General features: G+C 54.8%; 3 protein-coding genes across 13 annotated transcripts; 1 reads left to right on the top strand and 2 right to left on the bottom strand.

Annotated features, from left to right (window-relative positions):
- Positions 4,189-12,477, bottom strand: PLPPR2 (phospholipid phosphatase related 2). 5 transcript variants are annotated; one of them, XM_018051119.1, is made up of 10 exons: positions 12,223-12,477; positions 10,788-10,962; positions 9,862-9,941; positions 9,098-9,286; positions 8,836-8,971; positions 7,941-8,212; positions 6,834-7,010; positions 5,999-6,105; positions 5,610-5,661; positions 4,189-5,477 (listed from the first exon to the last, which is right to left on the bottom strand). In XM_018051119.1, the coding sequence occupies exons 3-10, from the start codon at positions 9,925-9,927 to the stop codon at positions 5,445-5,447; spliced, it is 1,032 nt and encodes a 343-aa protein (XP_017906608.1). In that variant the 5' UTR covers positions 9,928-9,941; positions 10,788-10,962; positions 12,223-12,477; the 3' UTR covers positions 4,189-5,444. The 5 variants fall into 5 exon arrangements, with proteins under 5 accessions (XP_017906608.1, XP_017906604.1, XP_017906606.1 ...); XM_018051115.1 differs by having other exon boundaries at positions 5,983-6,105; positions 12,223-12,476; XM_018051117.1 differs by lacking the exon at positions 12,223-12,477 and adding an exon at positions 12,133-12,222 and having other exon boundaries at positions 5,983-6,105.
- On the bottom strand, positions 12,854-20,222 carry CCDC159 (coiled-coil domain containing 159). 5 transcript variants are annotated; one of them, XM_018051109.1, is made up of 14 exons: positions 19,980-20,222; positions 18,045-18,247; positions 17,730-17,956; positions 16,955-17,101; positions 16,741-16,774; positions 16,332-16,420; positions 16,159-16,240; positions 15,770-15,965; positions 15,106-15,173; positions 14,945-15,021; positions 14,488-14,609; positions 14,181-14,263; positions 13,095-13,211; positions 12,854-12,922 (listed from the first exon to the last, which is right to left on the bottom strand). In XM_018051109.1, exons 1-14 carry the CDS (start codon positions 19,988-19,990, stop codon positions 12,918-12,920), a joined length of 1,461 nt encoding a protein of 486 aa, XP_017906598.1. In that variant the 5' UTR covers positions 19,991-20,222; the 3' UTR covers positions 12,854-12,917. The 5 variants fall into 5 exon arrangements, with proteins under 5 accessions (XP_017906598.1, XP_017906599.1, XP_017906600.1 ...); XM_018051110.1 differs by having other exon boundaries at positions 18,129-18,247; XM_018051111.1 differs by lacking the exon at positions 16,955-17,101.
- Positions 20,327-22,804, top strand: TMEM205 (transmembrane protein 205). 3 transcript variants are annotated; one of them, XM_005682380.3, is made up of 4 exons: positions 20,327-20,403; positions 20,930-21,038; positions 21,140-21,303; positions 22,436-22,804. In XM_005682380.3, exons 2-4 carry the CDS (start codon positions 20,939-20,941, stop codon positions 22,739-22,741), a joined length of 570 nt encoding a protein of 189 aa, XP_005682437.1. In that variant the 5' UTR covers positions 20,327-20,403; positions 20,930-20,938; the 3' UTR covers positions 22,742-22,804. The 3 variants fall into 3 exon arrangements, with proteins under 3 accessions (XP_005682437.1, XP_005682439.1, XP_005682438.1); XM_005682382.3 differs by having other exon boundaries at positions 20,350-20,487; positions 22,436-22,801; XM_005682381.3 differs by having other exon boundaries at positions 20,361-20,468; positions 22,436-22,801.

Below are 23,285 nucleotides of genomic sequence, written 5' to 3'. Positions count from 1 at the left end.
TTACTTAAAATCTCTGAGCCTCAGCTTTGCCCACCTATAAAACGGAGCACATGGTATCTCAGAATACTGCGATGAACGTGTGTGTGCGCGCGCTTCTGCTGGTGTTGCCTAATGACAGTGAAGGGGAGAAGTGGATAAGCTATGCCCTTGTCTCTCTCTGCACTTGAATGAATGCTTGCACAAATGTGTGTGTGTTTGGGGTTGCAAGCTTGAGGATATTCATGTGCAGAACATCCGTCAGACCGCAAAGGAGTGTCTTTGAGGGTCTGTGAGAAGAGACGCAGCTGGCTTCCTCATTGGCCTGGGGGCTTCTTGAGTCCTGCTTAGGGTACAATGAGAGGCAGGACCATAGAACAACAAAAAAAAAAAAAAAAGAGAGAGAGAGAGAGAAGAGCGAGAAGAGGCAAAGATGCCGGGGCTGGGGGACTGAGGGAGAGCCACAGCAGGACCTTCTTTGTCATACTCACTTCAGTATCTCCAGCGCCCAGACAGTGCTTAGGGCATTGCAGAGTCTCAGCAAAGGCTTGTTAAAGGAATGAATAAAGAAAGGTAGGATAGATTGGAAACTGGGAGAGAAGGAAGAACAAGGTGAGTGACCAAGTGAGCACTGGTTGGATATCTTCACAGACTTCTCCCCAGAGCTGCCACTCACAGCCCTGTTGCCCTAGCAACCCTGTCTCCTGGTAACTTCAAAGTGGTGCCGTTGCCAGGAGACCCAGGGGCAAGGCGGAACTGAGATTTCCAGGGCTCTCTCTCTCCCTCTGGGGCCAGAAAAGAGCTTCACAACATCCCTCAATACACCCACTCACACAGACAGGCACCCCCACACTCCTACACCCACTCACACAGACAGGCACCCCCACACTCCTACACACACACACAGACAGGGCATTTCTGCATATATTTCACTTTCAGAATCCCCACCACTCACATGCTCACAATCATATCCTGACACAAGGCACCCCATACATACTCTTTCTCACATTCATGCCCCCACACCCTTTCTCTTGCAAGCACACCAGATACAGTCTGATACAACAATTCCTTTGCCGACACACACATGAGTCACACTGTTACATTGTCCTGTCAAATGCATCACCTCATCCCCTGATTCACCTCGCTTTGCAACACTCTAAATACACAAGCACCTGTATCACACAGTTCCACATAGTTATAAACACCAGAGCATGCTGAACACAGCCCCATTTCAAGTCCTTTGCACTTGCTGTTCCATTTCCTAGAGCATTCAGCTCCCAGATATCTAACCCTCGTTTTTTCCATTCTATTCAGGTCTCTACTCAAATATCACTCACTTTTCCTGACTACCTGTGTAAAATCACACCCCTCCTCACTCTTTCATTGCTTCTTCACCTTTATTTTCTTTTGAAATACTTATCACTTCCAGCCGTATGTATTTATCTTATTGCCTCTCTCCCCACTAGAATGTCAGCTCAATTGGGGTAGAGTCCCTCTTTCTTTCACTGCTGGGTCTCCAGCTCCTAGAATGGCACCTGACATAGGATAGGTGCTCCTGAATGCATATACTGGCAGAGATGCAGACATTAGGTGTATCTCTCATGCATACACTGCTTCTTTCCCTTGCTCCTTGGGACCCCATCTTCATGTCCTGACAGAAGGACTTTACCTTATAGGGGCTCCTTGGAGGAGGAAAGGGTGAGGTGGACAGTCAGGGTCAGTCTGTACTCCTCCCCAGTTTGTTGGTATCCTCAAGTGATAAGTTTATTCATTTAGCAAACACTTATTGAGCAGGTATGTTGTTCCTGACCCTGTTCTAGGAGGCACACGGACTCAGCAGTGAACAGACAACAACAATCTCTGTCTTAGTGGAACTGACATCTTAGTGAGGGAGGTGATAATGGCCACCAAGCATAATGAAGCGTTTAAATAGTCTATGAGCAGATGATAAGTCTGTATTAAAAAGAGAGAGAGAGAGAGAGATTTGCACAGGGAAAGGAAGGGAAGGGACAATTGTTTGATTTTTGCAATTTTGAATAGGATGGTAGGGGCAGGCCTCCCTGAGAAGGTAACACTTGAAGAAAGGCTCCTAGGAGGTGCAGGGAGCGAATCATGCAGATATGAGAGGGAAGAGAATTCCAGGGGGGAGGCACCTGAAAGTGCAAAGGACTGGAGGCACTGGGAGAACTTTGGCTTTTAGATCGGGTGCCATGGAGAGCCCAGAGAGCGTTTGAACACAGGAGGGTCATGGTCCGACTTACATTATAAAAAGGAGCTCAGTTTTGGTCAAGTTGAGGATAAGAGGCAGTGGGTCATGTGGAGAAGCCTTTTGAGTAAGCAGGAACATCTTTATCTGGATTTTCGACCTGAGATTATCCACCCTGCAATGGGAGTGGGCAAGGCCAGGACTGCAGTCTCCACCCTCCCTAGCGGGTCCAGACACTTCTTTGTGCCCGGCAGCCCCAACCTGACATTTTCTTAGCCAGGGCCTAACATCAGAACCATGGACAGCGCCAACTGGTTTGTTCGTAGAATGCTGTCCGTTGTGCTGAAACTTTGCTTCTCTGCTGGGCCCCATGGAGGCAGCTGTGCTACGGGGCTCAGGGAAAGGCAAGCCCTGGAAGTAGATACTCCATGCGGTGAAGTAGGGGGCTACATGATGCTATCCCTCCTCTGCCTTCAGCCGTCTCACGCGTCCATCTCATTTCTTGCAATGCAGAATCAACCACACCCCACTCCTCCAAGCACACGTCCTTTCCCTTCTATTTCCGCGTCGCTTGATCTGCTCCAGCCGCTCAGGTCTCCTCACTGTTCCCTGAACAAAGCCGGGACGTTGTCACTTCAGTGCCTTCATTCTTGCTGTTCTCTCTGCCTGGAACACTCCCCCACTCCACACTGCGGTTATTTGCAGGGCTCTCGTCCCTCCCTCCCTCCACACCACATCTCCAGTGCCAACTCCTCAGAAATAGCTTCCCTGGACACTCTCTTTAAATTGCAAACCATGTCCTCATTCCAAAGTTGTCCCATTGTCTTCTCTAGCTTGAGTTTTCTGTTTATTTCTTATCAATATCTAACATATCAACGATACCAATTTCTGACCCAAATTCTTGATCCTGCAGTTTGAAATTTAGATTTTTTTCAGATTTTCAAAAGGTACTATGGTGTAAATACAATGTATTGATTAACACCCCTAGTTGGACCTGGGGTAACATTCTAAATCAAACACTATATCTGCAATGAAACATAAGAATATTCACATAAAGTTAAACAAATGAAAGCTATCATGACCTTATGTCAGTTCAGGTCAGGTTTTGCCACAAATGAGTTATGAGGATAATTTTGGTTTCCAGACCTTCTTGAAATTGGGAATTGTAGTTTTGTCGCTAATTTATCTTGTTTACTCTTTCTCTGGTGTTAGAATGTGAGCTCCATGAAGGCAGGATTTTGTGTCTGTTCTGCTTAGCACTGCAGCCCCTTTGCCTAACAAAACAGCACCTGGCACACATGGGGCTGGGGTGGGGTGTGCTCCACAATGTTTTTTGACTGAATAAATGGATGAATGAATAAATGTGAAAGGAAAGCAGACTTCCCTTCCCTGGTTTTTAAATAACTCCGTGCCCTGAATGGCCTGTCTGAAGTCTCTTGAAGCCACAGTGTGTTTCTGTGGGGGGTTGCTGTATGTGGCTCCCTGTCTTTCTACCTTCCCCAATCTCTGCTGCGCCCCTCAGGGGTTGGTTCTCAGCACAACCTCATAATCAAAACCCCTGCTCAAATCTACGTAGTCGGGGATTCAGCGTGAAGGTTCCTACTGCCCTCAGCATCCCCTTCTATCAGGACCTCTGCGGTCCCTTCACCGTATTCCCTGTACCCTCAGTACCCTGGCCATGGTCAGAACAGGCCAGCCACCTGAGGAAGACAGTCACTTGAGGCCCCTCACAGTATGTTTGTGTGCCTTACATGTGGCTTGCAGGGCTGTTTGCATTTGACAGATGAAGAATCGAGAGCACAGAGAGGTCAATTAACTTTCCTGAGGTGACACAACCAAGAAATGCTGAGCCTGGATTAAAGCCAAGTCATGGACCCTACAGCCCCATGGTGCCTCTCCACTATCTCCCTGTGACTATACACTCACACCCAGCCTCACTGACACCCACACCCAACATCAAAGTCCTTCACCCCTGCCACCTGGAGAAGGCAGGCAGGTGGCCAAACTTCTGTTACAAACAGGTCTTTATTAAAGATGAGGAGGGGGTGTGAAACGGGGGCAGTGTCTCCCCTGCCCACTGCCTTTGGCTGCCGGGGGTGGGGAGCCCTCTTTGCTCCACCCATGCCTCTATGATGGCACATCTGTATGAGGCTGAGGCATGGGGGGGGGGCAGTGTGAAGAACAGGGGTGGTTCTAAGGAAAAAAAAAACTCCCTTCCCACAGCCCTAATAAATAACAGAAGGGTTTGAAGTGATCTGGGCACAGGCAAGGGGGAATGCAGCACCCTGAACCCCAAAACCTCTGAAATGGGGCAAGCCCTGCACAAGTTGGGAGTTAAGAGAGATTGGGTGAGAGATTGCACAAGGGGGATGGGCTGAGAGAGGAAGGGGTACCCCAAGGACCCTGCCATGGGGGAGCCTGCCCCCCACCCTCCAGCTGGACTCTGATTCTGAGGAGAGAGCACTCTCTCCTTTGCACATCGACATGGGCGGTCCCCCATTGACTGGAATCATACCCACCCACCTTGAGATTCTAAGAACCAAGGACTCCTATTTGTTGTTCAGAGGCTGAACACTTGGCTAGAGTTGCCCTCTTGCCTGAGGTGTCTAAGAAACGACGGGGATTCTCCTATTGGCTGGAGTAAACTCCTTTTGGCTAGAATTCTGAGTACTGGGAAGCTCCCATTGGCTGGGCAATGGCCAATGGGATCAGGCTTTGGCCCTTAAAAGGGCAATCCTAGGAGGCAAGGACCCACCTCCCAATTAGGCCCACTTGGATGTCCCAGAGGGCAAGAGACAGGGGGTCCCCTCGATGTCCTTACAGCCATCCTCTGATGTCTGGGCCTGGCTGGCCTGGGGACAAGGGCTTTGGCACTCACACAGCACACGCACACACACCTGCGTGGCAGGGAAGAAATGGGGACTGGGCAGATTCTGGGTGGGTGTCAGGCCTCACAGCAGGTGGTCGCGGCTGGCAAACAGGTAAGGGCTGAAGTTGTCCCGGTGGAAGGGGGAGGGATAGAGTCCGCTAAGGGTGTATAGGTCCCGCAGCAGGGGTGTGGGCAGCAGCAGCTTCCGGCCACGACCACCACCCCCGCCCGGCCCCCCAGGCCCAGGCGAAGAGGGTGAGGGGCCCTGGCTGGGGGTTGGTGCCGGCAGGGGCAGGGGCAGAGGCAGGGGCGTCGGCTCAGACCTCAATCGAGGGCGGGGCACACGGGGCGATGAACACATGGCTGGAGCCCTGGAGGACACGCAGTTGGGGATCAGGTGGCCACGGCGGGCGCAGTTCTGCGGCTCTAGGGATCAGGAATCAGAAGTCAAGGGATTAGAAAGCTTGGGAGGGGCCCCAAGAGCACAGTGACACCTTTGTGGCTGTGACAGCCATCTGGAAGTCCCCCCATTTATCCTCCCACCCCCTTGATACTCACTGGATGGGGTGAGCCGTGCCGGTGTCGAATGCGGCCTGCAGCCCTCGGGTTCCTGAGACAAAGAGGCAGAGGGGAGGGGCTAGTGGCCCCCTGGGCACTGCTGGCCACAGCCACAAGGGGCTCAAAGTGCACAGAGCCCAGTGGAACAGGTAACAAGTTTTCAGGATTAATCATGTCTCCTTGAGAGGAAGGGGGGACACACCCTTCCATTCTGTGGGACAGCTCCCCCAAGACCCAGGTCCACAGAGGCAAGTGATCCCTCTACCCCTCCATGGCCCTGAGACCCCCCCACCGCCTGCCCGACTTCCTCCCTCCTTGGTCCCCCTCCACCCACCACCCTCTCCAGCCGGGAGCAGCCCCCGGCCCCCCTTACCTGGGCCACACTTAACTTTTCGAGGGGGCTGTCCACGGTGGGGGTTCGGCTCAGGTCCTCCCAAGGGGAGAGCCTTCGGCCAGAGGCTGGCCGGCTCTGGAAGTTGTGCACGACACAGGTGACCTGTTGCCAGAGGGAAGGGGGTGTGTTGAGGCCTGAAGCCAATAAGGCAGACTACTATTCCCATTTGTCGGAGAAGGAAACTGAGGCTTAGGTTTTCAAGAACAGCTAACACTTTTATGGTGCCTACAATGTGGCAAACACCGTTGTTTCCACTTTACTAAGAGACAGGTACCCTTATTACTTATTCCACACGGGGAGGCAAGTGACACTGAGTTGTGTAACAACAGGATCTAATCCTGTCCTTATTTAAACCTTCGGTATTTTGGACAACATGGGTTTTTGCATTAATCCTGATTTGGAAGAATATTTCGTTAGAATATTATTTATCTTGGGGCTTCCTTGGTGGCCCAGTAGTTAAGATTCTCTGTTTCCACTGCGGGGAACACAGGCTCAATCCCTGGTCAGGGAACTAAGATCTTGCATGCCATGTGCCTCCAAAAAACTTATTTTTAATAAATAAAATAAAATTTATCATGATTAATATTATTTTATATTATTATTTATAACGTTTCCCTTTTTCTTGAGTGTTCTGGCATACCCCTTAGCTGGTGTACTCAAGGGAGTGCCTCACCTGCCTTACCCAGGTCCCAAACCTGTTATCCCATTTCACAGATGAGAATGTCCCAGCTAGGTAAGGCTAAGGGACTTGCCCAAGGTCACACAGAGCCCACACCCTTCATCATCACGCAGTCCTGCTTCGGGTCAGGGATGGAAGGCAAGGGGCTCACCAGAAAGGTGGCAATCGCTGCCCCTGTCAGGAAGCCAGCCAGCACGTCCGACCAATGGTTGCGGTACTCCGCCACGCGGACCACGCCCACCAGGAAAGCAGGGCACAGCAGGGCCAGGCAGAGTGAGGGTTTGACCAGGCGGGAGCCCTTCACGCGGAACACGAGTGTCACGTACATCTGCGGGAGCCGGACAGGTCAGAGGTCACACGGCGGCAGCAGTTCCCAAACTCAACTGGACATTACATTCAGGGAAGGGGGTGAGGTCTGAACCCTGAGAAGCTGCGCTGGGGCTGGAGGCACTGGCTAGGGGCTCCAAGGAACACAGCCAGGGGGACTGGAGTTCAGGAGATGGAGTCATGGACCCCCAGTGGGCCTTTGCAGGGAAGAGGGTGTAGCCTGAGCACCAATGAGCAGAAAATAGGGTCTGGGGCCCCAGGTCTCTGGCAGACCAATCACAGATGGTGAAAGATACTTGCTGGCTGAGGGTATAGCCTAAAAGTCAGAGGATGGAGTCAGGCCCAAACGACAAGTGCTGTCAGGAGCTCCAAGAGGTGGAGTCCCCAAACACCTGGGGACCACTGACAGGGTTAGAAGCATAGTCCCCAACGCCAGAAAAAGGAGTCAGAGCAACAGGGGGAGTGACCAGGGAAAAGCAGGGGACGAGAACCAGGAAGTTTCAGCGAAATTGACTCTCGAGTATGGCCAGACCAATAAAAGGTGATGTCAAAGTGGGGGACAAGGGCTCCAGGGGACAAAGTTGAAAGCCCACTACCTAGTCACCCAGCCAATAACCAGGACCTGTGACATTGTAGGGAGTTGGCTAGGCTTCACTGGACAGAGCCTATAGACCTGAGACAATAAATAGCCTCCTTTGGATGCCGGCTTAGCGGGTCTGGAGGCGTGGTCAAACACCAAGGGACGGCTCTTGACTCAAGATGGGGGCGTGTCCAGACTCCAAGGGGTGGAGCCAGAGCCCCCGCCCTGAGGGCGGAGCCACAGTGACACAGGGCGTGGCCTCACTCTGGGAGGGATTGGAGGCCCCAGCCCACGGGGTCTTCTGACCGCTGGCCGTCCCCAACTGCCTTGCCTCCATTTCGGGGCTCCTACCGCTGTGTAGGTGACGGCATACGCGCAAAGGGCAGCGTCCTTGCAGGGGAAGGCGCGGCGTGCAGCAGCCACCAGGCTGGGGCTGCCGGCGCAGGCACCCTGGTCAGTGACGAAACGGTCGGGCCCTGGCCGGTCCGGTGAGGGTGGCGGGCAGCCCAGGGCCGTGTAGTTGGGGCGGCACACAGACAGGAAGTGAGGCGTGGGATTGCCAGTCACCACCTGCCCCGCGTTAGCGAAGATGGTCGTGGTGAAGAGGCCAAAAGAGTAGACCCCTGGAGTAGGATGAGAGAAGGGGTTCATGCCAGGGCCCAGCAGCTGTTCTCCTGTGAGCCTCCTTAAGGCCCATCTGGGTCCCTGTATCTTCCTGTGACTGACATGAAAGCACACCGCGGACTCCCCCTAGCACCATATTCCGTAACAGTTGGGCCATGTTCCCTTGGGAAGTCACTCTGAGCCTCCTCTGCCTGCCTCTGTTCTTGCTATTACTGAGCTGCTCATTTTTCTGCTGGAGGATCTTCAGCCCTCTGCCCCAGGGACCACCATGTAGGGTGAGCTCTGCCTTGCTACCCCAAGGCCACCAACTGCAGCTGAGACCATATTTAGAGCACTGCCAGGGATCTCACCCCACTGCCCCGAGGACCTCCTGTGCTTTTTCTGCCTGATATTCTTCTTGTGGTAATTTGGGGCCCTCCTCTTAGAGTTGCCATCATGGTTGGCTTAGGGCACACCCATATCTCTAGAACCTCCACTAGGCCTGCCCTCAGCCCAAATTCCTCTTGCTCCATGAAGTCACCATCATGGACATTCTAGGGCCCTTTTCCCCCTGGAATTCTTATTATGGCTGAGCCTGGCCCATCTCCATTTTGCACAGCTGACTCCTGACCAAGTCACTCACCCAGGAAGCGGACCAGCCTCCGCAGTGGGGGGCTGAAGCGGCAGCAGGCCCCGGACACGATGGTGCTCTCCCCAATGATGGGGACGGCTGAGGGTGGTGCAGGGAAAAAGGCACGCGCCAGCTCCCCAAGCAGGATCTGTGGGCAAGACCAAGGTGTGGTCTTCTTGGCCTTCAAACCCAGTCCACCACCCACCATCCCATGGCCCTCCTGCCTCCTGGAACGCCCTTCCCATAGTCTGAGCCAGGTTACCACCAGTCTCACCGTGAGGGTGGGCCCAGCAGTGACCAGGGCGTAGATGAGGGCTGGGGGTGCTCTGCTGGTAGCCTCAGGCCCTGGGTAGGGCTTGGCATAGGTACTATCATAGCAGAAGAAGCCCTGGGTGTGCACAGGGAACGTGTCTGTGAACTCCAGGCGGTAGGCAAGCAGGACCACGATGCCCAGCAGTACCGACTGCCGTCCAGTCAGGGTGGGGAGAGAGATGGACAGAGAAGAGAGAGGAAAGAAAGGGTCAGGTCTGAGTCAGAGCCATGGAGACAGAGACACAGAGATGGAGAAAGAGACAAGGAAGAGAGATACAGAGAGAGAACGGACTGGGAAGAGGGAGAGAGAACAGGGCCAGGGCTCAAAAAGTGAGTGTGGTGGAGGGACAGAGCAACAGAAAAAGAAAACCACTGGTAGAAATTTTGGGTTGGCCAAAAAAAGTCATTTGCGTTTCTCCATAACAAATTTTTTGCACCAACCCAACACGAGCAGCCACAACAGGTGTAACTCTTACTGTGGCGTCATACTAAACCTTTTTCTAGAATTAATCCATTTTACTTTCATAACAGCCCTAAGAGAGAGGGAGGGATGCCAACTGTGCCCATTTGCAAATGAGGAAACTGAGGCTTGGGAAGGCATGTGAGGTGCCCAGAGTTCCACAGTAAGGATGGGCAGAGGTCGGTTGGAACCCCAGGGAGTGCCACTTCAGAAGGTGCCTCCTTCCCTCTTGAGGGTCTGGGCCAGGGAGGAACTGCGCTCCTCACCTCCACGAAGACAAAGCAGGGGATGATGGAAAAACTCCTCTTCAGCTGAGGTCTCCCTCCCGCCATGGTGATGGCTGGGCCTGTGGAGATGCAGAGGGAATGGGACCGCCAGGGGCGGGGTTTAGAGAGAGCCTCAGGTCATCTGTTCTTGGAGTCTTCTGGCCACACCCTGGCCCCCATCCCTGGCCCCTCCAATTACACCTGGCCCCACCCCCTAAGCCTGGCTCTTCCAACTACAGCCAAGGAGCCCCGGCCCCGCCCCCCTTGAGCCTTCTGGCCACGCCTCCACATACCAAGGTCTTTCCCCCATCCCAGCTTATTAGAGGCACGTGCCTCCACCGATACAACCTGGTCAGCTCAGCCTCTGCTGGGGTGCCCAGCGATTCTATAGTGGTCCCCCAGAGCCTGCACAGGAGATTCTGACCCCATACCTTGTAGGGGGACCTGTCTCCCTTAGCATGTGGGAACCCTCCCCTTGGCCTTCAGCAGAGTTATCCTGCTTAAAGGGAACCCCTCTTCTACAAATAAGATTCCTCACCCCCACTAGTTTTTTAGGAGACCCCATATTCTTCCCCTACGTGCTTTACAGGAAGCCCTATGCTCCCTGTTACCCACCTCCACCAGGCCCCTCCCCCCCATACCACTTCCCCCAGAGCCCACAGGGGCCTCCCTCTCCTGTCCCCATGGGCTGTGCCTGACTGGTTTGGGCTGATGGCCAGGCCCTCCCTCTCTCCCAGCTGCCTCTCCCTCTTTCCTTCCTTTCCCCTCCTCCCAGCCCGTCTGCCTCCCTGTATTATGAGAGAGGGCTATCTCCCCCTCAACCAGCTCACCCTCCCCCGCTCCCCAGTCTAACCTCAGTCAGTCCCCAGCGCTGAGAGGCCTACACAGTCACACCTGCTTGACCCATTCTCCCAGCCAGACCTCACCTGTGAATGGGCCCTATGGCTTCCCGCAGGCTGCTGCCACGCCCACAGACTCACAGCCGCTCCTGGCAGCCAGCAGGGCGGGGATGGTCACCCCCATTGCCCAGATGAGGAAACTGAGGCCCAGACAGGCAGGGGTAAGCACTCTGGGTCCAGTGCCCCATCCACGTCGCTTGCTCTGCAACGTTACATGTGGGATGAGGGTCACACCAGAGAGCCCAGATGCCCAAGGTGCCTACCCAGCCACGGCCCCCTCACTCTCACAGAGACACAGGCACACATCAGCACCCCTCCCAGAATACACAACTCAGCCAGAGCTTCCATCCCAACCACCCTCCCCAACACACACACACACACATATCCAATCGAACAGTATTCGTTTATCCCACCAACAAGGATGAAGGGCCTGCTGGATTCCAGGCAATGCACTGGGTGTCAGCCTTGTGATGAACAAGATGGGCTCGCTCATTCAGACAGGTGCCCAACACCCACTACACACAACTGCACACTCACACAGCACGGTGTGCACACAGCCTGTCACAGACACCCACGCAGATCAAACAAATCCCCTGCCCCCAACACACACAGTCACTGGGACACAACAGGAGGTCCTTCACACACCTTATGGCCCCACATACAGCCCTACTCCACCCCCATCAGGGACAGAGACTCAAGGCTACCAATACACTTAAGAGTCACATCAAAAAAAAAAGTCACCACACACAGTGGAGGGGGGGTGTCACAGAACTGGTCACAGCGTCACGCCCCCAATTACAAGGCGCAGAATGACACATATTAAGTCTCGGGTCCACCTTGTCACGGAAGAGCCCTGCCATCCACAACCACATCCACATGGCCACACAAGGGCACATACGGGGACCACGGCATAGCCTTGCACACAGACACATAAGAAAGGCACAGGATCAGTCACATAACAATGGACCCCCACACACCATCAGAAAAAACACACAGCAGCCACACAATGACAATCACATGCATACAACCACACAGACACCGAGACAGCCACACAATCATTGTGAGAGCAGTCACAGGGCCACTCAAAGGCGGCCACAGCAACACGACCACCACACGGTCACCATCAGAGTGATACCCACGGTGACAATCACACAAAGACAGCCAGGGGAGACACAGTCACACAGCCACCACACGGACACCCCTGATGCCACACACACACACTGACACATAACGACAACCACCCAGTCACCGTCAGCCTCACCGGGGAACTGTCCCCATCCATCCCTCCCCTAGCTGGGTCCCCAAGCCTCAGCTCGCAGCCTCCCCTCCCCCTCCCCGCGCTGGACCCGCAGGGGACCCGACCCACACGAACCGAACCCTGGCCAGACACACACAACGAGGGTCGAGGGTCGGAAGCCGGCGAGAAGAGGTACAGGCGGCGCCCCGAGGCCCTCCCCCTCACCGGGTCGACACTACCGCCTCCTGAGCCCTGGCTCCACCTAGACGGCCCCGTCGCGGCGGGACGGACAGACAAACCAACCGCCAGCCAGCAGGCGAACGCGGAGATGGAGACGCGGTCGGCCAGCCCGGCCGCGCCGCGCAGTCTCCGCGCCGGAGGGAGGGGCGGGGCCTCAGGGACATCATTTGCATAACCCGTGAGGCGGGGCCTCGCGATGTCTTATTAGCGTGATCGGGGCGGGGCCCCACTTGCTTTTGGGGGCGAGCCATGAGGGAACGAAGATGAGGTTAAGAGGGAGGACCGTGGTGGGTGCTGAGAGGAAGAGGGTGGGATAACGAGACCCTCCCTCTCTGAGCCTCAGTTTCCCCATTTGGCAGTAGGGACAGCAGGCAGGATCGCCAGGGCATCTCAGAAAGGAAGACTGGTGGCTAGTGGGGAAGAGACTGTTTGGTCACTCAATAACTGGACAGACTGACCTCTGACCTTGTCATATACTAAATACAGTGTCACACCGCCCCCTGACTCTAGACCTGTTCAGCCCCTTGGTCTCCACATCTTGCCCAAGACTGGGCAGTGAACTGAAGGGGTCACTTGCAGGCCTAGGAAGAAGCTGGAGCAACAGTTCACAGGCAGATGAGGGTCTCAGCTAGTTTATTTTCTTTCTGGAGGAGTCTTCAAGGGAGAGCAGTCCCGGCTGCTCAGGCTGCGGAGAGAGAGGGTGGGTCAGAACCTGGCTTGGTCCAGGGGACCCCAGGCGTGGAGGTCAGGGAGCAGATATCCAGGTTGGGAGTTGGGGGTGGTGCCCAGATTCTGGGACCCCAGGACAAGCCAGAAGGGGAAGGGAAAGGTGGGTTGGGGGAGGGGAGGATCCGCACCAGGTGGGAAGGAGCTGCGGCTTTTGCTGAGCAGTAGCTGGGGAGGGCCCTGGTCCGTGTCTGAGTCCGAGTCCCAGCAGGGGAGAGGAGGGCTCAGGCATCTGTGTCCCTTATAGCCTGCAGGTGGGACACGTGCGATTCTATCATGAAACCTGAATGTAACCCTTCAGTGGTCTGTGAATATGAGCCCAGTACCCTTGATATAATGTGATCCTTGCATGTCCCTTGAATGTGACCCAACATGACTCCAAACTATGATCTCAATCGATGACCCTTGAATTTTACCCCATTTGTGTGTGTGTGTGTGTGCTAAATTGCTTCAGTCATGCCCGGCTCTGTGCAACCCCTGGACGGTAGCTTGCCAGGCTCCTCTGCCCTTGGAATTCTCCAGGCAAGAATACTGGAGTGGGTTGCCATGCCCTCCTCCAGCGGACCTTCCCGACCCAAGGACCCAACCCATGTCTCTTATGTCTCCTGCATTGGCAGGCAGGTTCTTTACCACTAGTGCCAGTTGGGAAGTCCCAAATTTTATTCCACTGACCCTTAAAAAAGATCAGTGACCCTGAATGACCCTTGGATGAAACCTCCAGGGACTCTCTAATGTCACCCCAGAACATTATTTAATGTGACCACAGAATAAGACCCAACAGAGGGCTTCCCTGGAGGTCCAGTGATACAGAACCTGCCTGCCAGTGCAGGGCACACAGGTTCCATCCCTGGCTTGGGAAGATCCCACACGCCATGGGGCAACTAAGCCCATGCACCACATCTGCTGATCCTGTGCTCTGGAGTGCCCAAGCTCCATCTACTGAGCCCATGGGACCTAGAGCTCATGCTCCGCAACAAGAGAAACCACCTCAATAAGAAGCCCATGCACAGCAACAAGAGAGTAGCCCCTGCTTGCCACAACTTGAGAAAGCCCGCGCATAGCCATGAAGACCCAACATAACCAAAAATAAATAAATATCTGCAGGGGGGGAGACCCAACAGATGTGACCCCCAAAGATGGCTTCTGACATGACCTCCATGTGTGAAGCTAGAGAATGATCTCCCCCCAACCCTGGAGTGCTGCTTAGCCCCCCTCACCCCTGAGGTTTGCGGCCCTGGGGCGGCCCCCTGAGGATATGGCGAGGCCATCAAAGGAGTTCTGCAGCACATGCACAGCGGACCTGTGGGGAGATGGTGATCTGTGGGCCCTCCAGGGGACTCTGGACTGCTCAGGGCTGGGGCAGGGGGACTGTGGTGCGGGAGGCGTGGGGACGAGTCCCAGGGGGAGAGGGAGACCTGGACTCAGGTGGGTTCCAGGTTCTAGTGGTCACTGCTCGATCTGATTGGGAGGAGAGGGCAGGGCAGATGAAGGTCGGGGTCAGAGGTTACAGGGGGAGCTCATCACCATATGTCACCCAGCTCCTTTTGGAGGTTATCCCTCCAGGAACCACTGTATCCTGGCGGCAACTCCTCAGTCTCTAGCCAGTTGGCTGTCTCGTACCCTTGCTGCTTCATCTTGGTCAGGACCTGAGGTCAGGAAGGGATGGGGAAACAATAATAATAATAATAATGGTGAAAGGTGTGATATAGCATTTATTGCATACCAAGGTGCCTTTAAAGAGCTTATCACTCAGTTAATGCAGCTACTCAGTCAGGCAGGGCTATGTTGTTACATCCATTATACAGATGAAGAAACTGAAGCTCAAGGAGAAGAGACTTGATCACAATCACATAGCAGTAAGTAGCAAAACTGAGATTTGAACCCAGGCCTTCTGGCTGCAGTATGATGGTAGAGGCCAGCAGAGATCCCCATACCCCAACTCACACAAGGTTCCCCTCCCAACCCACCCTGCTCTGCTCACCTTGCGGCACTTCACCTGTGTCTTCTGAATCTTCTGGATGTTCACCAGGTTCTCTGTGATCTCCTGTTCCTGTGCCTCTGTAGGGGGAGGGGACTTAAGGGGGCTGAATCTGTAGAAGGACCTCCACCCTGCCCTCCCGCCCATGGGCTTCGGGCACTCACGGAGCTTCTGATAAATGAAGGTCACCTCCTCTCGTACCAGCTCCAGCTCCTCCCATAGGAACTTCTTGCTGAGGAGACAGGGCAGCCTCTGGCCTCCCATATCCTGGCCTCCTGGCTTCCCATTTGCCCACCTGCCTCCCCCAAGCCACTGCCACCTTCCATGTTTCTATCTTCAACTACCATCCACCAGAGGCTTGTCCCCTCCCCCCACCTGCCTACCCACCTTTCCCCTTCTACTACTATTCCCCCACCTCCTACCTGTTCCTACCCCGACCCTGTCCACCCCTTCTGACCTTCAGCCTCCTATTCCCTCAGACCCCCATTTCCTGGCTTCCAGTTCCCCATCTTCTGGCGCCCTTGACCTCCCATACCCTGACTCTGCCCCTCTCCACCACCTCTCCCCTCCAGTTTCCCATCTCACCCCTGCCAGCTTTCTGGTCCCCTGAGCTCCTTTCCCATCCCTGTCTCCCCTTCCTCTGGCCTCCCAGTTTCCCACACAGCCCCACTGCCTCCTGCCTCCTCCACCCCCTCCTCTTGTCCCCCAAGCTTTCCATGGCCCCCCAGACTCCCTTACTCATTTCCCCCATCCCACCTGTGGCCCCTTCTCCCTGGCCTCCCTTCTTTCCTGAAACAACCTCCATGCAACCCTCCTGGCAACACCCACCTGTCCCGGATCTCCTGGGCCAGCAACTGCAGGCAGCGGGTGGTGCGGGCCCGCTGCACCTCCTCGTTGTCATGCAGGCTCTTCTGCAGCCCCTGCAGGCCTTGAGCCAGGGCCTCATACAGCTCCTGCCGTCCCTCCACCACATCCCACTTGTGCCCCTCCTTGTCTCCCTGGTGGCTCGTGGGGCCCAGCACCTCTACAGAGATGGTGGGAACGTGCCTGAGCCCCACCCACAGCCCTGAGCCTAGCTTTGAACACAACTTGCCCTGACCCTCACCAGACCCTGGCCTGAAACCCAAACTCATCCAATTTTTCCCACCCTGGCCTGACCTGGCTGACCTTGACAGGGCCAGCCTCCAGCCTTACCTCGACCCTTGGCCAGTTCTCACCTTCCAGTTGTTGGATCTTGATTTGCTGCAGGCAGCTTTCCTTCTCCAACAGGGTCACTGAGTGGTTTAGGAACTCGAAAGCCTGGGCCAAGAGGTCAGGCCTAGGGGTGGGAGCAGGGGTGAAGTGGGAGGGGATGGAGACAATTGCTGGGGGTGGGGCCGACCTGGCTCACCTTGGTCTGGGCCTGTAACTGACACCTGAGTGACTCCAGTTCACATCTCAAAAGCTTCTGGCAGTCGGGAATCATCGTGGTGGACTTAACTGTGAGCAGAGGTGAGTGTCAGCCAAGGCTGGGAAGGGTGTGGGTGGGGGCAGGGCAGAGGTCAGTAGAGGTTCAGGGTTGGGGGGGTGAGGCAGGGGACAAGGTAAGGAGCTGGGGTAGGCTGAGGCAGAGGTAGAAGAAAGATAGGGGTCAAGGTCAGAGACAGGATGAAGGGCAAGGTCAGGGGCAAGAGTCAGCTGATGACAGGACAGGGATGAATGGAAAGCAATGGTACAGGTCCACTGAGGAAGGAGCAGAAGGTGGAGGTAGGAACTGGAGGGTCTTCTACCCATAGTCTTGTTGGGTGGAAGGTTCTTACCTTTGGTTTTGGAACAGCTGGTCTCCAAGGGCTTCTAGAGAAGGGGGACATGAGGGCAGTAGAAATTTACCGCTGGGCTGCATCCTTGCTCACCCTAACCCAGGGTGTGGGGGTTAGACATGATTTGGGCCTGCTGAGTTCGGGGTGTCCTAGAACCCCGAGGGCAGGCGAAGCTGCCTCCAGGCATATGCATGCACCCCCAACCCCACCTCACCTCTGCCCCAGCCTGAACACGCTCAGAAGTGCATCTGTGTGGCAGGCACGGAGGCTGCCCCTGAGAACACACAGCTTCAGAGCCCTCACTCCGGCTTGGACTCAGGTAATGGCCCTCTTCTTTAGGGGCAAACGGCATCAACAACGTCTGCAAGGAGCACCAGCAACCCCTGATGCACAACCACACACGGTCATCGAAACACAACCGTAGACACACAACCTCAGACATAGAGATGCATGCTAAGTCATAAGACCCAGGGCACATGCTCATGCCCATCTCAGACATACAACCACAGTCACAGACACACAGGCAGTCACACCCAGTGTCAATCACAGACAGAACCTCATTAAGACACATAATGGGCTTCCCCAGTGCTCAGATGATCAAGAATCTGCCTGCAGTGTAGGAAACCTGGGTTCAATCCCTGGGTCGGGAAGATCCCCTGGAGAATGCAATGCTAACTCACTCCAGTATTCTTGCCTGGAGAATCCCATGGACACAGGAGCCTGGTGGGCTACAGTCCATGGGGTAACAAACAGTCAGACAGGACTGTGCAACTAACACTTTCACTTTAACAAGACACACAATGGGGCATCCATTCCATTCATTCAAGACATTTTTAGAGCAGGCCTGGCTGAGCACTGGGCGCTGTTCTGGGTGCTGAAGACATAAGGCGTGAGGGTTCTCAAGAACTCTTTGCCCCACAGCCCCCACCCGAAGCCCTGCAGCAGCAGACTGAGGTGTGGCAGGAAGGGGTTTCCCAGGTGGGGTAGACCTTAGTGTTGCTGTTATGCCTCTTGGGAAGATCCTGGCCATTACACGGCTCCTGTGAGTCTGAGCAAGGGGTGGAAGGAGACCCATGTGACTGACACCCTGAGTCTCTCCCTGGCCTCCAGGCTTCAGTTGTCACTGTGTTTTCAGGTGCACTCGGCTGTGGGGTCTCTGGCTCTGGGTCCTTGGACCAGTGAAATGTATATCCCAAGGTCTTTTCTGAGGAAGTGCCTGGGAAGAGGGATGGGTGGTGAAAGTCTCCTGAGAGCCAGCCCACATCACGCCAGCCCTCCAGCCCCAGGCTAGTCCCTCAACGAACCACAGCACTTGTCACACTTCTTGTGAGCAGGCGAGCATGAACCACAGCACTTGTCACACTTCTTGTGAGCAGACGAACATGAACCACAGCACTTGTCACACTTCTTGTGAGCAGGCGAACACACGTTGGAGGATGAGGGAAGTGAGCGGTAGCAAGGCACGGAGTACTCAGGATCCAGGGGTAGGCCAGCCAGAAGAGGATTGCTTTGAGTAGGGGGGACAGAGGGCTGCATTGAGACCAGCTCCTGGGTCCTGACAGCCCCAGGCCCTCCCTGACACCCCAGAGTGGCCACAGCCCTCAACACAGGCTTCTTAGTTATGGCAGAAGCCAAAGCTGGGTGAAAGATGATCCTAGCCCCAGGGGTTGGACTGGACAGTGAGAAGAACCCAGAAGTTCCCACAGAAGGAACTGAGACAAGCCTAAAAGAAGGGGAAAAAAAAGATCTTAACACTGGCCCTAAAGGAAGGACATCCCTGGCAGGAAACAGCATGTGCCAAAGCTTAGAGGTCTGTCTATGCTCCCAGTGCAGGGAGTCCAGGTTCAGTTTCTGGTCAGGGGGCCTGGATTTGATCCCTGGTCAGAAAACTAGATCCCACAAGCCCACAACTAAAGATCCCAAATGATGCAACTAAGATCCGGTCCAGTTAAGTAAATATATATATATATATTTTAAAGGCTTGGAGGTCTGGAATCAGGTGCTCTGTGCTGATAAAGTCAGGGTCGCTGGAGGCAGAGGTCCAGGAGGAAGCAGCAGGAGGTTGGCAGGACAGCTCAAACAAGTTAGGGCAAGCCAAGCAGAGGAGTTGGGAACTGGCTCCCCAGTAAATGAGAGCCGTAGAATGTGAGGAGAGGCACAGCATATCCATTTAACAAATGTTAGCTAAACTGGGGCCCAGGCCTGCACTAGATAAGGCTGGGAACAAGAAAGGGCTCATTTCTGGGTCTCACATACATACCCCCTGCCCTTCCAGTGTAGTGAGGGCTGGCACAGCTTGAGAAACCTGGGACAGGTGTGCCTGGAAAAACTTCCAGGTGAAGGGCATCTTGCCATGGATCACACTCAGCCAGAAAGGCCACAATATAGGGCTTTCTCTTCTTTTGTCCTTTCTGGGCCCTCTGGTATCCTTCCCCTAGCCCAGTCCTCCTAGAAGACTCCTATATACCCTTCAAAACCTTACTCAGTATCGCCTCTGTAAAATCTTCCTTAATCCCTTTTAAAACTCATATTTTCTGAACATTTTGCTGAGTGCTGGGCACCACCATAAGCCCTCACTGGGTCTTCACACACCACCCTAAGCCCTCACTGGGTCTTCACACCCACCATAATAACTTGCAAGAGTTATTATTCTTCCTGAAATGTTCTAAGCTACCCCTTCAAAAGTTACTGCCTCAGGGAGGTCCTCACTGCCAGGGGCAGTACAGCATGATGATTAAGCAAGGAGACCCTCCAGTTGGATGGCCGATGTTCAAATCCTAGTTTTGTCCCCTTCCCAGCTGTGTGATGTTGGGATAATTATGAACCCTCTTCAAGCCTCAGTGTCCCCAACTATAAAAATGGGATATCATACTACCTACTTTACTGGGTTGTTGTGATTAAGTAAATTAATCCATACCATTGCCTGATATACAATAAAGGGAACTCAGTGTTTGTCTTTGAAAATTACACGGAGGACTTAGTACTTTGGAATCATAGGAGCCCTGGGAGACTTGGGAGAGGAAAAGGCAGGATGCATTTCTGAGTGACAATTGCAGGCAGGACACCAGGTCGATCCCCGCCCCAACCCGCCTCCAACATCACCTGTCTCTCCTTCAGTCACTCCCGATAGAATTCTCGGAGGAAGGGGGCGGGGTCATTTGCCTGGGCCCCGTCCCCGGGGCCTTGAATCCTGCGCCCGCCAGGCTTCCGACCCCCTTCCACCCCCACCTACTACATACCACCTGCTCATGCTCTCCCATCAGGGACCGCGAAGCCAGTCCCCAGCTGTGACGCTGAAATTTGATCCCGTGGGGACACCATCCCTTTAAAACACGAGGAGCCCAAAGGTAGAGTCACAGAGAGGGGTGTGGCTGGCTGGCAGTTTAGCTCCGCCCCCGCCGATGCGGCCGACGGCTTCATTGGTGCCTTCCCGCTTCAGCAGATCCTAGGATCCACGGTGTAATTGGATGAGAGTCCGAAGAGTGGGCGGGATTTCAGGCTTGGTTTCCGTTTATCGATTGGCCAATATTTAAGAGGGCGGTACAGGAGATACAGATCTCCGATCCGATTGGCTTCTGGCTTAGCTGGGAGGCGGGACGAATTCTCGGTCCCACCAGGGGAGGTAGCTGAGGTCCGCGAGCCACCCCGGAGCGCGGGAGTGAGGTACTGAGCCCAGCAAGCCTGACACCCTAGATCCAGCCCGGGACTCCTGGGTGCTGCGGGTCGAGGTCCGAGTCCAGTGGTGGGGTCGGTGTCCTCCGGATGAAATTTGGGGTTTCCCAGGATTAGAACGCTGGAAGGTGCTTCGGGAATGTTCTTAGCGACATCCTGTCATGAAAGGAGTGGTCTTTGATGTTAGAAGTGGATCCCCGGGGTGATATTTGGGAGTCACTGGGTTGATCTCTGAAGACCTAGGGCTGCAAACTTGAGCTGCTGGAGCTGAAATTTGGGGGTCTCAGAGGTGGCATGAATGTTGGGGTCCAGAGACCCTAAGATCTTGGGGGCTGACATTTGGAGAGATAGGGTCGGGGATGTCACGACTGTTTTGGGTCTTCCCCACCCCATTCCTGGGCTGCTATCCCGGTATCTCTGCTGGATAGACCATGACCCTGGCCTTGTGCAGACTCACAGGGTCTGAAGGCCACAGGGCAAAGATAAAGCTCTGACTTACCTGGTGCCTCCTTCTCAGGCCTGAAAGATGGAGGAAGGCGGGAATCCAGGAAGCTTGACTAAAGTGGTCCATCTCCTGGTCTTGTCAGGGGCCTGGGGCATGCAAATGTGGGTGACCTTCATCTCAGGTAGGGATCGTCGGCCTGGACATCATGGATGCCCGTGGTGGGGACAGGGATGAGAGCGGGTCCTTGGACGTGTCCTAACACTGGTCCCCTGCACCCCACAGGCTTCGTGCTTTTCCGAGGCCTTCCCCGACATACCTTCGGCCTGGTGCAGAGCAAACTCTTCCCTTTCTACTTTCACATCTCCATGGGCTGTGCCTTCGTCAACCTCTGCATCTTGGCTTCACAGTGTGCCTGGGCTCAGCTCACATTCTGGGAGGCCAGCCAGGTATGCGGGCTTGGGCTCCACTACCCTCTGGACATTCATTCCCAGGACCGCATGAGCACCTATGACACCTTTATGACAATTAAAACAAGACCCCCCAAACCACCCCGGCTTCCTGGTGTACACAGAGTTGGGCTTTGAATACCCTTGAGCAGTGCACAGCCTGCACAACCATCCCCAGCAGCCCTGTCTATTCCTCCAGTGTCTGTCTGCTGGCTGTTGCTCCCTCTCCTCCCCCTGCCTGGGCCTGCAGCCAAGCTGTGGTGACTCAGCTGGGTTGAGGCACTGACCCCAGCTCATTGTTTAAAAACTAGCCTGACTGGGGATTTACAGTCCCCCACCCCCATCCCCAGAGAAGGAAATGGCATCCCACTCCAATATTCTTGCCTGGGAAATCCCATGGACAGAGGAGCCTGGTGGGCTACAGTCCATGGGGTCGCAAAAGAGTCAGACACGACTTAGCGACTAAACAACGGCAACAACGACCCCCATCCACACATTTTACCCAGCCACAAGGCAAGGAGCCATCTCTGCATCTCATGTCTCTCTATCCTGCCCTCCCCTGACCCCATTCTGTCCCTCAGATGTGGGCAGGTAAGGCCTGAAGGGGGTTTCGATAACCTCACAGACACATGAGGCATTATAGGTAACTGGGACTTCAGGGACTTTTAATTCTTTCCCTGTGGGCCCAATGTCAGCTTCTAGGGACTAGGCTGGGGCCACAAAGGAGATAGGCCCCGTCTTAGGCTCTTTGAGGGAAATGAGGGGACAGTTACCATGGTGCTCTGTCCCAACTCAGGGAAGAGAGGCTCTGCCCATCCTCAGTTCTGGGGAAGAATTGGGTATCAGATAGGCTGTGTTCTGGAAAGTCCCAGTCAGTGTATCAGAAGAGAAGCAGCTCAGGAATTTGGGGGAGAGAGAAGAGACAGTGGTGGAGCCTTTCCTTAGGAACTGCGGGTCTCAGGATACGAGAGCTGGAGCTCTGTTTGGGTTCGGGGATGGAGCGAGGAGACCTGGCTTTGACCCGATCCTGTCTCCCATTCCCCTCTGGCCTTTGAGGATGCACAAGGACATGCCCTGGGGCCCCTCCTACCTCCCAGGCGTGGCTCACCTTGTCCTCCCGCTCCCCCACCAGCTCTTCTTGCTGCTCCTGAGCCTCACCCTGGCCACCGTCAATGCCCGCTGGCTGGAGTCCCGCACCTCGGCCGCTATGTGGGCCCTGCAGACTGTGGAGAAGGAGCGGGGCCTGGGCGGGGAGGTGCCGGGCAGTCACCAGGGCTCGGACCCCTACCGCCAGCTGCGGGGTCAGGACCCCAAGTACAGCGCCCTCCGCCAGCAGTTCTTCCGCTACCACGGCCTGTCCTCCCTTTGCAATCTGGGCTGTCTCCTGAGCAATGGGCTTCATCTGGCAGGCCTCGCCCTGGCCCTCCACAACCTCTAACTCCCGCTGACTCTCTGTCTCTGCTGGGGCCCCGGATGTCAATAAATGCTTCTTTGGAAATGACTGCCTTTATCTTTCTCCAACTGGGAAGCAAGGAAGGGGAGGGGCAGGCAAGGGTTGTTGTTGCTGTTGTTTAGTCACTCAGTCGTGTCCTACTCCCGTGCGACCCCATAGACTGTAGCCTACCAGGCTCCTCTGTCCATGGGATTTCCCAGGCAAAGAATGTTGGAGGGGGTTGTCATTTCCTTCTCCAGGGGATCTTCTCAACTCAGGGATCGAACCTCCGTTTCCTGCTTTGGTAGGGACTCTTTACCACTGAGCCACCAGGGAAACCCTTGTAGGCAAGGGTAGAGCTGAGGGATTCCGTTTTCCCATTCACGTGGCATACTAATTCAGAGTGTAGGATGTTGCAGCCTCTAAGCTTGTCCTACAATGGTGCCATTTGTTGAGCACCTACTGTGTGCCAGGCATGGCGCTAACCATTACACATATCATGTAGTATGGTAACGGTATCTGGTTCTGATCCCTAGAGGACAGTTGTATT

Source organism: Capra hircus, chromosome 7 (assembly GCF_001704415.2).
Source record: "Capra hircus breed San Clemente chromosome 7, ASM170441v1, whole genome shotgun sequence".
NCBI lineage: Eukaryota > Metazoa > Chordata > Mammalia > Artiodactyla > Bovidae > Capra > Capra hircus.
Note: the sequence above shows the minus strand (reverse complement) of the source record. Positions and strands in the feature narration are given on the sequence as shown.